This window comes from Vigna umbellata, chromosome 5 (assembly GCF_029865625.1).
Source record: "Vigna umbellata cultivar VRB3 chromosome 5, Vumbellata_1.0, whole genome shotgun sequence".
Lineage (NCBI taxonomy): Eukaryota > Viridiplantae > Streptophyta > Magnoliopsida > Fabales > Fabaceae > Vigna > Vigna umbellata.
This window is the reverse complement of record NC_142169.1, coordinates 24,514,916-24,531,589: the sequence shown is the minus strand read 5'-3', so window position 1 is coordinate 24,531,589 and position 16,674 is coordinate 24,514,916. Positions and strand designations below refer to the sequence as shown.

Sequence of the window (16,674 nt, the reverse complement as noted above, 5' to 3'; positions counted from 1 at the left end):
AAGATAGTTTAAATTCGATGGAAACGTGCTCTCCTAATACAACTATTTTATATATTGATATAATTTTCAAAATAGTAACTATAAAATTATAAGAATTAACTTATTATGAGTGAGAAATTATAATTAAATTATATATATATATATATATATATATATATATATATATATGAGTATATTTTTAATTGAGTTTTTAAAATAAACTAAAGAAAGTAAGAATTAATTTACTTTTTTACAACGATTATTATCTAATTTTTTTGTAAGTTTAATGGTCTCACATTAGATACTTTTTTTTCAATTTTTAATTTAATAAGACACTTTCACGAAGAGTTTATTTTATTATTATCAAAAATATATTTTTAAAACAGAAAAATAGTTTTCTAATTTATATAATTTACTATAATGTAATTATAATAAAAAGTGTAGTCATAATCAATATAAAAAGTGAACATGTATTTTTATAATTAAAAAAGTTATATTAATTTTAATTATAATCTATATAAAAATAATTTTTTATTTCTAAAAAACCAACGAAATTAAATTTAATTTGATATGGTTAACGGTATACCACGTGATGCCAACTTATTTTCTTGATGTGTGCTACATTTGTACCAAGTTTGTTACCAGCACGCTACACTTAGAAACTTTTATTCTTTCCACAATCACCACCACCACAACGTTGTTAAACCACCACCTTCATCCATCATCGTTTTCATCTTCGTCACCGCAAGACCTTCGTGTTGCGATGGTGAAGCAAACTTGCAAACCCAAACCACCATTAAAGTCAAATTGAAGTTCATAAACCTTCATCGCGCATCAGTTCGTCTTCCTCCACCACCATAGAGACCAAATCAGAACCTAGAAACACCAAAATCACATAATCCTAAATCTCCAATTTTCAAAAACCTTAACATCACGCGTCTTCCTTCTCATCGCAATCATCAAATCTAGAAATGCAAAAACAAACCCTAGCGCATCAATCTTCAAACCGCAACACCATCTTCCATGGCCATCATAGTGAGTCCACCATGGACAATACCTGCAAAAGGGTAATCATGCACTTCATCTTCTCGAACTCCTCCATCACGAAGAAACCTGCAGGAAAACACAAAATCGTGAAACGATAGCAGTTCGCGTCATCCCTTCAAACCATCTTCATCGCAACCAAATCACCTCACGAGCTCCTCCATTTCCAATCTCCATTGCGCCACAAACAGCCAGGAGGGAGAACCCCCAAATCGCGAAACCCCCTTTTGCGCAGCCATGGGAACCTGCAAAAAACCAGACAAATCTCTAATTCAAGAACCTAGAAAACACACTAACCCTTCGTTCACTTGAATGGATTTGGAGGAGAGTGATTGAGTGGATTTAAGAGAATTTGAAGATAAAATTTTTGTTGTTTATTTGAGTGAATTTGTAGGTAAGTGAGAGTGAATTTGGAAGCAACGTTTGTGAGAATTAGTGTAGGATTTGATTGATGTGATAGATTAAAAAAATTTACTTCCAAATCCACTCTCACCTACCTCTAAATTGACTCAAATAAACAACAAAAAAATTTATTTTCAAATCCTCTCAAATCCATTCAATCACTCTCTTCCAAATCCATTTAAGTGAACAAAGCCTAAGTGAAACAAGTATCAAAAGTGGCACACAGTGGGCAAGTAAGTTGGCATCATACGTGGTACACCGATAGCCACATCAGATTAAATTTAACATCGTTGGTTTTCGAAGATTAAAAGTTAGAATTTCTTAAGATGAAGGATCAAAGCGAACTAAAATTTGGAAGAGTGACGAAATCCAAAAATGTTTTATACTTGATAAACTATAAACATATTTAACCTTTTTTTTAACTTGTAAACATAAATACACATTCATCCTCCAATTTTTTTTTCCATTCTTCCTGCACTTAACATCAAATCCCTAAATATATCATCATTTATTCCAACCCACTCTATACTCCCCTCTCTTTTCATTCCCTCCCATATTTGCTAGAGAGGCTTGCAACCCGGAGGAGCACCCAGCAAACGCACGTGGTGGTGGCTCGATTTGCTTTGGTATGTATCAACGAAGGTGAAATAACTACTTGCCAACATTGTCATTGTGCGTACATGGCACGATCTGTGTTGCACGTGTCTTTCGTGACATTTTTTTTCCGATTTCGTTTCAAATCTATTTGTTTTGTGGTTGGTGTCGCTCGGAATCAAAATGTAACAATAGCACCCGAAGAGGAAGAGAAGCCAAAATGAGAGGAGAAGAAAGAGAAGGTTTATTACTAAATTCATTGTTTTTCTCTTACATGTTAGCGAAAACACATGAATTATTACGCTTGTTTGTATATATTTTTTAAATATTTATAAATTATTTAAAGTTTAAATTAATAATTAAAAGAGTAAAATTGAAAAAGTGTATATAATCATAAATATAGTTATAAATAAAATAAATTTTAGATATTGAAATAAAAAATATTATAAGTAATATTATATAAATAATATTATGAGTAATTATTTAAATTTGAAAAAAGTTACTAAAATAATTAAAGAGTAAATAATTCTGTTATATTTGGAAACATGGTTACTAAATGATAATAAAGTAAATAATTCTTTTATAATGAAATAATTACTTCAATTAAAAAAAATATTTATTATAAAATGATAAAATTGAAAAATATTTTTTAATTGTGAATAATTATTTAAATTAAAAAAAGTAGTAATTAAGAAGACCTCTTTATATATAGTAATAAATTTTTATGCTTTTCAATTTTTTTCTCACTCAAGATTATCTATGTAACCTGAGGTTGCAACAATGACTTTGAAAGTGCACCTGTAATGCGAAGCTTGCTCTAGGAAATCAAGAAACACATCAAGAAAATGAAAGGTTTGTTCTGTTGTGTAAAAATAGAGGAATATACAAAAAAATTAATTTTATGAACAGTTAAAATATGTTAATAATGCTTAAAATCTATTGATATAAAAATGACTAAAAAATCATTGATAAAATCTTTATATATAAACTTTATCGACAAAACAAAACTTTTATCAATAATCAACTTTTGACGAACCTATTGATAAAATCCGTTAATACATATTGACAAATTTTTCCTATAATAACGTTAAGATATCTTAATAATTCATCTCCATAAGAGAATACGACAACAAAGTATCTAATATATAGACAATGTCCTTGAACATATTAATAATAATAAAATGTTATATATTAAACTTATTTTTTTATTTCTATTATATGTAAGAATGTAAATTACTTAAGATTTGATTACTAAATATTTTATACCATTAAGTGTTATATTGCTATCAATTGTTACATTACAGATAATATATTATTTAGATTATTTTTACATGGTAATTTAAGGCATAAAAGTTGTATTTATCAGTCTCCATAGGATGGACGTTTCTCTTCCATTAATAAGAAAGTATTTCTCTTGCATATTGTTTCTTTTATTATCTTCAGTTCAACCACTTTCTTCAACATGAAAGGAAGTCATGTATCAATGTAAATACAAAATAATTATTCAAAGCATATCTTGAATGTTTAGCATGAGATTATTTAATAACATATCAGTGGTAATTAAAAATAAATTAAAATTTAATAATAAAAAAAATTGATTTGGCATGCACTGCTTGACAGTTTAGACGACATTATTATTTAGAATCTACCTTTAAAAAGGAACAAGTAAATTATCATTTATAATCTTTTTATTTCAATATATGTGAAACAAACATCCAACAATATTAATTAATCAGTGTTAATTTATATGACTGTCAATGTTTAGTTCTAATGGATGTTAAATATTATTTTAGTGTACAGCATAATGATATACACATAACTTTATAAATTAAGTTTATAATTTGCCAAGATTTTAGCTAAATTATAATTATAAACGAATTATACTAAATAAGTTAGAATTATGAACAAAACTACATTAATAAATTTATATTTCTGCATTTCTTTTTTTTAAATCAATTCCTTAGGAACTCAAACAAAATGTTTTTCTACTTCCCTTTAGAAAATTAAGTTTTTATCACTTCTCATGAGATTATATTAAAATTTTTCATAAAATGTTGAGAATACATAATAAATTTTTGAATAAGAAAGGATATTATATGTTAATAAATCTATTTAAATAAACTTTGATTTTAATATCAAATAAACTTTAAGTTCAACTGAATTTCACAGTATTGACTTATAAAATAAAGTTTATATTTATACTATAAACTTTTATTATCATTAATCGATGTAAAAAAAGAAAATATACATTATATTTCTAACCGGAATCTTTGTGCTTTTTTTTTATTTACTGTAGATAAATAATCATTACATGGAGAGCTTCTATATATTGAGCATAACAGCAGCACAAGGAATGTATAACACCCGGATTTATGATTGGATTTTGTTTCTAACTCAGAGCATGCAACGCATTTACAATATGATCTCCTTTTGTGTGTTTTTGGGTTGCATTAAGCAAATGAAGATCCAGTTAGTATGTCCATTCCTTTGGAAGAAATATATCAGGAGAACAACTTTGACTCTGAGAAATAACACTGCATTGCTTCATACCCTCTTTTTCATAATTTTTCTTCTTTGTTGACTCACTTCTGTACACTTCTCCGTTTCTTTCGCCATATTTGGGACCTGCATGTCATTATGGAACTTTCCTTTTATATATGGTATAAAATTTAGAGAATAAATTTCATGTAACGAAAATATTGTTTTTAACTTAAGATATTAGAATATGATATGTATAATGATATATGTTTTTTCTTAAATATAAGGGTTAGATGTGAGACCTTGAGAAGGTGAAATCTGCATGCCTAATTGGTGTACTTTTAGATTTAGAGCTTGAACTACTCGAGCTGGAAGGAGGACTGGAGCACATGCTGCAAAACATTAGTGAGGTTTATTATTTTAATGTAAATTCCAATTATGTGGATGTTCACCAAAACCTAGACAAATTGCATGGCAAAATTAAAATCTAAATTTTAGCTTTACTCAAAAAACGGCCTGCTGAAAATTATTTTATAACTAAATAGCCATATCGGATTTATTCATATTAAATTTTTCTGTTCAAATTAATTTTAAAAATAATATACACCCAAGAGAGAAGAGAAATCAAGGGTGCGTATATAATTATTATTATTCTTTTATAAATAGCTTATTTCTTCCCTAAAAATGTGAATGCCTATCTAATTCTTCAATATTATAAAAAAAATGTTCCAATTTGGTCGTACTCGTCCTTAGCATTTTCGTGACAATTGATGTGTACGCAAATGACATTCTAGTTGAATGGAAAGTTGATTTCTTTTTTCTTTTACGATACTTGTGATGTTAACTTATTATTTTCAATTCAGTTTTTTTTTTTAAATTAACCACTTTTTATCATTTTGATATGTGAAACTACTTTAAAATTTTAATTAAATATCAGATTGTATATATTAATAAAAACATCATTGTCTTTCTCTATTTTCATATTCTTTTTTCTTTTTTAGTTTTTTACATTTGTTTTATTATTCATCTTGACTTTAGTCTTGTCCATATTTTCATCAAGTTGATTATTTAAAATTTAAATAAATTTCAAGGCGTGTTGAGTCCCGTGCTCAAGGTTTAATATTGAGTTTGAGAAACTCTTTTAAATATTTTTTTTATCCCTTTGATAATATATATGAAAGTGATTGTAATGATATTTTTTGTTATGCTTAAGAAATTATTATATTTTGTTCATTCAAAGTTAAAATTTTAAAAAGTCATACAATAGATGTTAAAGTCGTATGGCGTGTCTATTATAAACTATTTGCACTTACATATAGTAGCAATTATTGATTAAATCCAATAGGTCAATTAGTAAGATTTCAAACCAAAAAATATATTCTAAATCAAATAATTAACTTATATGTTATAAACATTTTAGAACATATCCTTAAGCGCTTGTGATATATAAAAACATAACTTAAAATTTATATTTAATTATGTGAGTATTTTAAATTTTATATAGTGAACTTAGTATGAAGATGAATGATAGAAAATTAAGATGAATCCATAAAGAGTGTTAAAGAAAAAACAAGAAGCAAAATGATAATGCTTTTACCAATAATTTATATATAATGCGAGACTTAATTGAAATATTGAAAGCATTTTCAAGGATTAATATGAAATTAAATGATTAAATTTAAAGACTCTAGATTAATAAAAAAATATCATGTCACGAGTATTTAAAAAGTAAAAATAAAGTTAACTTTCACTTCGGACCACTAGACTAAACTCTCACGTGTCATTTATGTATACGAAGTCAACTACCACGTAGACCCACAATATTTCAGATAAGTATCAAATTAACAAGAGGAGTAAATTGAAACATATGTTGAACTTTTTAACGTTATTTTTAAATTTTTTTTGTTTTGTTTGTTTTACTTTCAGGAGTTGAAAACTATCTATTTATCCTCTCTTTGTTTTTATCCCACCCAAGTTTTACTTTCTTTATTTGAAAAATAAACCCTAAAAAACTTAAACCAAACATCATTCCCAACATAAATTTAAACTTCGATTAGTTATGTTATTAACAACTAGATATTTACCCTAGACTAAACCCTTTTATTTATGAAATTTTTGCTGCAGATATGACAGTCTACAAACACAAGCTTCAAACTACAGTTAAATTTCAACTGCAAACCTGGTTTTCTTGTTGATTTTGTGCCTGCTTTTTGGGGTAAGAACACACCAGTACCACCACATGATCCTTGTCCCGAAACTAAGAAAACAGCTTGCATTCCAGGCCCACCTGTGGCATGTTTAGGCCTTTGATACGATGATCTTGCAGTAAATTTTGAGCGCTGAAGTGAACATAACATATTTTAATTTCAGATACATTGAAACGGTGAATAATTAAACAAGATAAAGTCTCTGTCCATAAGCAACTACATTAAATACATAACAATAAATAATATTTCACTCTGCCTCCGCCGTATTCATTAACTGCTATATGCCTATTTATAGCAGAATTCCCGATATAGCAGACATTGACACAGTGGAAGTTACAATTAAACACTCCACCATTTTTTTAAGGCAATTGGGAGTTAAACAATTAAAATATACAGGTTGAATAAATAACAGATGAAAGTTTCAACGCCTTCGACATATCAGTTTATTTTTTTCAAAAAATTCTATTCCAGATTGCTTCTCAAACTGCCTCTGTCAAGAACTGAGAAATCCTGACCTTACACCCTCTTTATTTAAACCATCAATCCAAATTCTTTCTTATGTCACTGCAGCTTCGTTATGTATGAATGTGAGTAACGAGGCATGCGTCATGACATGTCTAATTTCGTATTGCAAGCTTTACAACTTTTTTAACAAGCCACTAAATGTCATCTACTTTAGCACAGCTTTGTTTAATATAGTATATATAGATGCTTCATCTTTTCAATTTTTAAAATGAAACCAGACTCACTAGCTAGATTGACACTGTTTTCAATTGACACGTTAACTTTCATCCCTTTATTGCTGAGTTTTGAGCCACGCCATCTGCCACTTAATTAAAACTAGGATCTGCTTTATTTCTGGTCTTTTGCTGTTCTCAACTCAAAAGAATGTTACCCACAAAGTAAAAAGATCAGGAATATCTTTTATCAGAAGCATGCATCTAAAAAGACCCTTTTGTTCTTAAAGAAAACTGTGTGCAGCAAAGGGTCTAACAGTTCAAGGGCAAAAGCATATCTTTTTTATTCCCACTAACACCTATCTAAATTTCCTTATACAAAAGTGAAAGTCACAGATATGCCAAATTCAAATCTTAACAAGACGAGCCCATGATGATTACATAAAACTACTTTTACATTCTCGTTTGGTAGTTTCACTTATTAATAACGTGCCTAACTCATTTTTGGAATTTCTGTCATCTCATATATCTATCTTTAAAGTGCGTATTACTAAAACTACACCCTGATTAATACCTAAACCTAACTAAAACAATATATTTATATTCCACCTACCACAAATACGCAAATATTGCACCTTTTTGTTGGTGACCACAACAGAGGCAGAGAGAGTGAATAAAAGAATTACATAGAACAGTACCTGTGATTGTGTTTCCCTTTGATATCTGTGATAACCTGGTTGCTGATATTTCTGGTGACTCCTCTTATGAATCTGTATGAACGTTCAGATAACACTAATTAGCTGAAGAATAGTATGTTGTTATTTGTAAAAACTATTGCATCACAGAAGCCAAATGCACTATATCAGTTCAATCAAACATTATGTGAACCCTGAAATGTGGAGAGAAATGAATCTCAAATTATAATGAAGCGGCCCAGCTGCTTGTTTGGAATTGAAACAGGTAGAAAAGGTGGTGTTGAAGGAAACAAAGTGATGAAAGAAAGAAGAGAGACTAAGGTACTATTAGTACTGATTAACCTTGTTGCTGGAGTCACATGCCTCGTCCAGAACATTAGAGGGTAGCAAGAGCTTTCCTTCTTCGAAACCAACTTCACCATCATCATGAAGAGAAGCCATGAGAGGAATAGAGAAAAGATTACAGTGATAATGATTTTGATGAATCTTACTCTGGAATGTGAGAGAGGGAGAGAGAAGCTTTTTAAACTCCAACTTCCAACCTGCAACTCAACTAAAATAACTTGCGTGTCAGTGACTGCAGAGAAAAATAATCTATCTTTCACAAAAAGTTGTCAATTGATTAGTTTTCATCCATATTCATTTTGCAGGGCCCACATCGATCACAAATACATATTAGGCATTTTAAAAAATAATTATCTTTTAAATAGAATTTTTTATCATTGAAAAATAGTTTTCATCCATAAAAATACTTTAGGCATTACAGAAAATAATGATCTTTTAGGTTTTTACTTTTTTTCTCCGTCACTATAATATCTTGCCCTGAATTAATCAAAATAAAAACTGTAAATTAATCAACATTCCTAATTAGTGAATGCTTATATTAACTTAGTTTAAAGAAATAACTGATTACTAATCACACTACTGGAAGAACTTTAGAAAAACATGATTGTTTCTTGAAAAGTAATTCTCCCAAACATGTGCTCCAGTGATTATTCTTTATGTTGCTTTTGGCACTCTCTTTTATTTACTTTATGTTATCTTTTGAAATCATTTGATCTGGTACTCTAGAAATGAGAGTCATGTGTATAAAGTGTTGAGTATAAACTAAAAAGTGTATATGCATCAATATAAATGAATTTTTGCTAATTTAATTAATTATTTTTAATTTAAGTTATTATAATCTTAAATACTTAAAAATATTATTTAGAATGACTTTATATCAAATTCAAATAATAATAAAAATATTCGAGACCTGCAAAGAGTACACATAAAAAGAGAAAAATACATTTACTTTCTCAAAAGTTATACTAAATTATATCTCAGTATCCTCTAATTCACTTTTAAGTATTTTCTTAGTTAAAATAAATAGCAATTTCTTTTAAATTTGTAATAAGATGTAAACAATAACAAAAAATTATTTTTTTAAATAAATATTTATATCTCTTATTTTAAGATTAGAATTAGATGAAAGAAAAACAAGTACAAATAGAAACCATGGTGTAGGACTTAGGTTGGGTTCGGTAAACCCCTTCATCTATTTTGGTGTTGTTGAAACTTTGATTGCGGTTAGTAACACTCTCCTAGTTGCTCCATGCTCTTGTGTTTATTTATTTTGGTCAAAACCTTAATTGGAATATTATTATTTTTTTAAAATGATGTGAAATTGTTCTAATATATATTTATAGTAATGTAATGATCATTGTCAAAATTTCGTTTAATAAATCATCTAAACCTAAATTTTCAAAATTAGAATATAACCTTATTATATCTACATATGTGGAAGCTATAATTGTAGCAACTATTCTTAACCACCATACCAAACCCTTCCAACCTTTTTGAAAGAGTAGGAATAGAAACAATCTTCACCACTTCATCAATACACTATTTACTACTTTAGGAAGTGAATGGATCAATTTATTCGATCAAATTAAAAAAAAATGAAATGAGGTTTTGTACAAGTTAAAATTAATTATATACAAGTTAATTTGTAAAAAAATCACGTAGTTTCCTTCTAAAAGGGTTTGTTTTACCCTTGAATTTATTTTAATCTCCCAAATTTCAAAAAGGTTCTTTTAGTCAAAAAAATAAAAAAATAAAAATTCATCTTGGTAGATGAACATCTAATATGAATGACTAAAATTAATTTTTAAATATTAAACTTCAAAAACTCATCTTAATTTCTCAAATTTATTGTTTGAAGTCTAAATTTTTTGTTTTTAATTTTGAAGGATTAAAACATTTTATTTGGAAACTAAAAATAAGAATTATAACCAAATTTGAGATTTCTCTAGAGGATACACACACAAATTTTAACCTGAATAATTCATAGGTAAATTATACAAAATCTTAAAACTAAAATTTATTTTTAAATCAAAATTTTAATATAAAAACATGATAACTTTTTGTTATAAAGACCGCACACAATTTTTAAACAATTAACTAAAATAATATAAAATTAGGTAACAATATTGTCTTCTGTTAACTTTTTATAAAAAAATAAAAAGGAAAAATAAGTTGTGAGAGGGAAAAAATAAAATATCTGGAGTTTTATATCACTGTATACTATGGATTGCCATGGATGACGAAAACTGTCATCTAAAGTAAGGGAACCATATTTTAAGATTTATGGATTACAATGATTGAGGATGATACATGTGGGACTGATGCTTCTGATACAAACTAACATACAATACTTATTCAAACAAAAGTCAATCTTAATGTTTTTGTTGTTTATTATTTCAACTTCGTTTAATGTGCAGGATTTGTTGTTTGAAGCAGGTTATGAATGCGATTAATGAGCAGTTGAGAAGATACCAGAGAAAATAAACAAAAACAAAAAGGTGTAACATGTTTTATAAATTTATAAGACATGTTGTATTTAATGTGGCAGATTATGGTTGGTGAAGCAAGGTTCTTAGTTTTTCTGGTGAAGAATGTTGAGAAAACTAGAGACATATGGAGAGAACTAGATTGCATCTATCCAAACTCAAGTGATTTAGGTCACCAAAATTCTAATCTTATCATGAGTTGACACCAACACTACACAAAAGCAGGTATATCGCAACCAAACTCTGCAAAACCAAAACTATATAAATAAATTATAACTAACCTACAAATTAGGTTTAATGTGGAGGATTAGTCTTTCCTAACATGGCAAATCAATGATGTTTGATTTTTTTTTTTAAAAGTGCCCTCATTTAATATTAACCCTACATAGATGGTCAATTAAACAAATACTTCTTAGAAATAATATATATATTAATATTATATGTAATAAAGTGTTTGATTGTAAAAATTACAAAATAAAAAGTTGTCATCTAAGTTACAGGAAACATATTATTCACCTAAATGAAGATTTTAACATTATATTTTTAGTGTATAATACGAGCTTTGATTATTTTTGTCTAACACACATATGTATATATAAAAGAATAGAATAAACTTATATATATATATATATATATAATCAATTATACACTACAAAAATCTGGAATTTTACCAGGGGTTTTTTTTCATATTTCCGGCGGTTTTAACCCCTTGTAAATGCATTTCCCGCGGTTGGAAAAACCGTCGGGAAAAGCACCGTCGGCAGATATTTTTCGGGGGTTTTACAAAAACCGCCGGTATTTGCGGGGGTTTGATAAAAACCGCCGGTATTTGCGGGGGTTTGATAAAAACCGCCGGTATTTGCGGGGGTTTGATAAAAACCGCCGGTATTTGCGGGAGTTTGGTAAAAACCGCCGGTATTTGCGGGAGTTTGGTAAAAACCGCCGATATTTGCGGGGGTTTTATGAAAACCGCCGATATTTACTGAGGTTCAGCAAAACCGCCGGTACTTGCAAGGGTTCTCCAAAACCGCCGGTAATTACTGAATTTTCATAGTTAAGATTTCTAGAACTGTCAGTAAATAATTTGTTTTTCATTATTCAAATGAATTTAATAATCATAAAATATGTTTTAATAATAAACCAAAATGTGAAACCAAAATTAAATATTATTATAAAAAATAAACCATAAATGTTAGAAATACAATTAATTGTTCAAATTAAAAATAATATGTTCATCCCTAAAAATTAAAATAAACATTTTCTAAATTACAATCATCAATTTTGTTGTTCTTCATTGTCTTCATTGCCTTCATCATTTGGCACACTTCTTTTATCATATATCTACAATATAAAATAATAATTTGTTAGTATACTAATGGTATGCATTGGCTCTATCAAGACAAAGTGATTAATAAATGCTCCATTCCTAAGTAAAGTAACTTTGTTTAGATGAGAAAAATATCATAAAATACTTCACAGACACTTCAAATACTCCTGGTTACATATTAAGATAATTTTACTTTAACTTAAAAATATTTAAATTAGTAAAGACAAAAAGATATCTATAAATAAATTGTAACATTTTATTATGTCTACAATGACCCATGCTCATTTTATAAGAGTATCACGTTGGATTCAATGTGTTTTATGTTAAATTTATATTAGTTTCATATATTATAGATAATCACGTTTTCTAAATCATGAAATTACTTTGATTCAAATAACATAGGCTTAGTTTAACAACTATTGATCAATAACCAAATCTTACCTCTTGGAATGAATCCCATCAGCAGATTCTCCGTTTGTTTTACCAAGTTCACTACTTTTTACTGTAATCCACATATTCAAACTACAGCCACTAGCATTTCCTTTTGATCTTTTGACTCGTAATTTTTCCTTCACCTCAGGAGGTTTAGCACCAACTTCAATGTTGCTTGGGTTATTAATTTCCCTGCATGTCAACTTGTAGGTTACTTTTACTTGGATAAAGACAATTAGCGCACATGAAGGAGAAAAAAGACAAATGCAAAACACTAAAAAATACTGTTGGAGTTTGTTTACCAAAGGCCACTCAGTTTACATTAACATCTAGATTGAGAAAGCTTGTCAAGCAGAAATGGTTTGGTTATTTTTTTCACTTGCGGATAGTGATCAACTTGCAAAGGATTTTGACAAAGCCTGAAAATTCAGTAGCCCAAGATCAGATAGCATTTATGAAACCTCGATGGAAATTTCCAATTGCAAGCTAAAAGTTAATCCGAATCAGGATCTTAGACATTAGAAGCTTCAATGGTTTAATTAACCAAAAGTAAGGATAAACAACATCTCCTAAGTCAATTTTAATTTCCCTTTTTGAATACCAATATCCCCACAATGTCCTAGAGATCTCACACATAAAGATTATAAAGAATTAGTAAGTATATAATTTGATTAAAAATTATGAAAAAGTGTAGTGAAGATTAGAATGAAATGTATATATACATTATCGAGTGAGAAAAAGTGTAGCTTTGGGATAGATCTAAAGGCATACATATCTGGGCAAGTAGTTTCCTTAGAATTGCAGGTTTCCCATCCGCGTACTTGATCAGACCATGTTTTCTGTTTCAGAGAATTTGGAGTAAGCATCAATCTTTGATAAGAAGTATCATACATTGGGATAAAATACCGTTATATTCTCTTGAATGGCTTTGGTGAAGCTATTTATGTCTGAGTCATAAAATCTTTCTTTGGCTGTTTCAATTATGTTGACATCCCAAACCTGTGTAGCAAAAAATTGGTGAGTAGAGTAGATGGTGAAATAGATCATACAGTAGTAGTGAATGAACCTGAGAATTAGACTTACATGGTGAAGATTTTGCTTCCTTCTATACCAGTGAATGTTAATTAAATTGCCTCCTTTGTCAGAGGTAAATCCCACATGTAGAGGGTGCCGATTCACCACGCAAAAGAGCCATTACAATAACTAAATTGCAAAGTCAGATGCTAGCTTAGTATATGGTGATTTTTGTGGTTTATCATGCTCACCTGATGTACATCTCCCATAAAATGAGAGAGGAACAAAAGAGTTTGTGTGAGGATATCTGATATCATGATTTCACCAATTCAATAAGAATTTGGTCAGTGAGAGAATAAGATATAAACAAAAAAATTGGGAAAAAATAGAGGTTGTAAGCTCATAGCAATGGTTTACATGGAGTGTCTTTGCCATAGTCCAGGAGCTGGTCTGTGTAATTCTTAATCGCTCTCACAACAAATCCTTGCAATCCCCTGAATTTTCAGACAGCTGATCAAAACTATCCCACATCACCCGCATCACCGGATTTCTAATCTATAAATTTTAGAATCCCAAAAGCGAATCTGATTTATGAGATTCTGCACTATCAGCAATTGATAATTTTTCAGAACTGTACAAATAATGTATCCTATAATAGTGTTAGATTATTTAACACAAAAACAGAAAATAAACACCAAAATCCTAAGGAGGACAAACATGGATATTAAATTAGGAGCAGAAGATGAGAAATGAACTTACTGTCATACTGATAATTGCAATGGTTGTCTGGCGTATCAGCAAAGTGCAATGCAGAAGATCAGTGCAAATAAACTTCGAATGTCTGGTCGAATAATTATGAAATCTCTTCGTAATCGTAATAGTGTTTCCAGAGTGCGAAAGAAAAGAAACTAACATCAATTCCTATTTCCATAATATCATGTCAAATTACCAATTTTAATGCGATCATTCATCATTCGAGTGTTGTGCTCAAAATCTAATAAATCTATACATGTTGCGTTAGGATACTGAAAGCAAAGCCATAATAGGAGAAATCATATGAAAGATAAACTTACTTCATCCCAAGACTTCTCCTGAGCAAGTCGTGGATATAGAGGCACCTTAGGATTGACAAATGATATGGAATTGGATACTGCCATAAGCTTAGGCTGCATTGTTCAATCAGATGACTCTAAGTCAGCCAAAAAAATCATATTCATTTAGTAAGAATGGGAGGGAGATAACAGGTTAAAGTAGCTATCTCATATCTCATCTACTTGCTTTACTCATAACCCTTCCCAAATTTCAAAAGAAAGTTTCTAATGTTACTACCTTCTTTGTATGGTCTAGAAAATGTTCAACATGTGCTATTTGCCCAGTTTTGTTAGTTGTCATCTCTAGTAGCTTTTAGATTAGTAGTAAACTTGGCATACTATGTATCTATCCATTGTCTTTCATCTCATAGACAATAATACTAACCTTGTTGAAATTGAAGATTGATCTTTATAGTACACTAACAAAACATCTATAAGCTAAAATAAAGTTAGAATGTTATTCTGCAAAATAAATTGTATCTTCATCAGCCAATCCGTAATAGAAAGCAGACAAACACACTTTTTAGGAGCAGAAGATAAGTTGATATTAATAAATTAATCAATGTAGCAATTCAAATACTGCTACTAATAATAATAAACTACAACCTTTTTATTAAATCTTCCAAACATTTAATAAAAGAACTCATATTCTGGAATGAAAAATTAAGATCATGACCTTTTCAATTGCAAATCTTCAAAATAAAATCAATCGAATTCTCTGTTTCAGAAAAAAAAATAAAGACAAAAACCATAGATAAAAAATAGTGGCAAACCTGGACTTTAGATGAGGGTTTGGTCTTGACCATTGGAGGGAACAATTGTCAAGATCGCCAAGCCTGTAATACTGTGTATTTAATGAATCGGCGCTGCAAACATGAAATATACAAACTTTAGGGCAAATTGGATGATTCAATTGAAAAATACATGAGGTTTATTTAGGTTTTGGGAAAATAGGTATTACAATAGCTGAACCAGTGCGCGTCGAAGCTAGCAGTGTACGATACTTTGTGATAAGGGGTAAAGCTTAAAGCTTCCTACTCCTCCGACTGGATTTTTCTCTTTGTTCCTCTGACGTTTCTGCTCATCGCCAACATCGCCGTTCTCAGCGTTGCCGTTGTTAGGGATGTGAGCTTGGTTGATTGTGTCGGAAAGAGAAGCATATATTCTTCGAAAGGGGTTGTCGTCGGAAAATAGGGAGACAGTGGTTGCGGTGTCCTGCTCCGGCACGTTGTAGAAGAGAAGCCATATTGAGATGCAAAGAGAAGCCATGGAGGCGCAAAGAAGTCCAGAGGCAGCGAAGAAAATGAAAACCTAGAGAAGATGAAAAGGTGAATTGAAAGTGCGGCGAGGAGAATTAGGTTTAATAAAAATATTCGCAATTTTTTTCGAGGTTTTATAAACCGCCGAAATAAAACCTCTACTATAATCTATTATTTTTGTAGTGATAAATTGTAATATTAAAAGGAAAAATAAATTGTCGCATGATTGGTGGGAAATGTTCTTCACCCACGGCTTGTTTGATTATCAATGGAAAGATAAGTTGGCACCACTACACCTCCCTGTAAGAGCAAAAGCACCGCTCTAGTCTTGAGTTAATTCCTTCCAGTTTTACCTTCTTGACATTTTTTATATCAATCCATACGAGGAAGATTCCTTTAGCTTTTTGTTTTTATATGATTGAAATGTACTTATTTAGGAGGATCTTGATAGTTATAAACACTTACAGTAATTGAAATGATTTCGGTCTTATCAAATTGTGGCGGTTAGAATTAATTAAGTAAACATTAAAATGAATTAATACATCATTAACCATGTTAATTATGATGATTATCCACATTAACCATATCCGTCCAAGTAAAATCCATATAGTATAAATAGCAAAAATTTTTAGATAAACAATTAC

At 29.6% G+C, this 16,674-nt stretch overlaps 2 protein-coding genes across 17 annotated transcripts; both read right to left on the bottom strand.

Annotated features, from left to right (window-relative positions):
• Positions 1-4,254: 4,254 nt before the first annotated feature.
• Positions 4,255-8,623, bottom strand: LOC124832776 (uncharacterized). 2 transcript variants are annotated; one of them, XM_047307063.2, is made up of 5 exons: positions 8,419-8,622; positions 8,080-8,151; positions 6,677-6,836; positions 4,800-4,889; positions 4,256-4,644 (listed from the first exon to the last, which is right to left on the bottom strand). In XM_047307063.2, the coding sequence occupies exons 1-5, from the start codon at positions 8,515-8,517 to the stop codon at positions 4,490-4,492; spliced, it is 576 nt and encodes a 191-aa protein (XP_047163019.1). In that variant the 5' UTR covers positions 8,518-8,622; the 3' UTR covers positions 4,256-4,489. The 2 variants fall into 2 exon arrangements, with proteins under 2 accessions (XP_087947825.1, XP_047163019.1); XM_088091699.1 differs by lacking the exon at positions 4,800-4,889 and having other exon boundaries at positions 4,255-4,644; positions 8,419-8,623.
• A 3,432-nt stretch (positions 8,624-12,055) lies between these two features.
• LOC124839720 (uncharacterized) lies at positions 12,056-16,289 on the bottom strand. 15 transcript variants are annotated; one of them, XM_088091857.1, is made up of 11 exons: positions 15,733-16,289; positions 15,545-15,637; positions 14,754-14,846; positions 14,440-14,601; positions 14,098-14,235; positions 13,750-13,987; positions 13,573-13,665; positions 13,438-13,505; positions 12,969-13,085; positions 12,676-12,858; positions 12,056-12,248 (listed from the first exon to the last, which is right to left on the bottom strand). In XM_088091857.1, the coding sequence occupies exons 2-5, from the start codon at positions 15,575-15,577 to the stop codon at positions 14,152-14,154; spliced, it is 372 nt and encodes a 123-aa protein (XP_087947983.1). In that variant the 5' UTR covers positions 15,578-15,637; positions 15,733-16,289; the 3' UTR covers positions 12,056-12,248; positions 12,676-12,858; positions 12,969-13,085; positions 13,438-13,505; positions 13,573-13,665; positions 13,750-13,987; positions 14,098-14,151. The 15 variants fall into 15 exon arrangements, 8 of the variants coding, with proteins under 8 accessions (XP_087947983.1, XP_087947984.1, XP_087947988.1 ...); XM_088091858.1 differs by having other exon boundaries at positions 13,750-13,931; XM_088091862.1 differs by having other exon boundaries at positions 13,750-13,931; positions 14,098-14,174.
• Between the last annotated feature and the right edge of the window lie 385 nt (positions 16,290-16,674).

Coding starts and splice junctions, on each gene's coding strand:
- LOC124832776 (XM_047307063.2), bottom strand. CDS start 8,517: ATGGCTTCTCTTCATGATGATGGTGAAGTTGGTTTCGAAGAAGGAAAG. Junction 6,837..8,079: donor AAAGGGAAACACAATCACAG/GTACTGTTCTAT, acceptor TGTTCACTTCAG/CGCTCAAAATTTACTGCAAG. Junction 4,645..4,799: donor GCAGATTTCACCTTCTCAAG/GTCTCACATCTA, acceptor AATGACATGCAG/GTCCCAAATATGGCGAAAGA.
- LOC124839720 (XM_088091857.1), bottom strand. CDS start 15,577: ATGGTCAAGACCAAACCCTCATCTAAAGTCCAG. Junction 14,847..15,544: donor AACCCTCATCTAAAGTCCAG/GTTTGCCACTAT, acceptor TGAACAATGCAG/CCTAAGCTTATGGCAGTATC. Junction 14,602..14,753: donor AGGAGAAGTCTTGGGATGAA/GTAAGTTTATCT, acceptor TTATGGAAATAG/GAATTGATGTTAGTTTCTTT.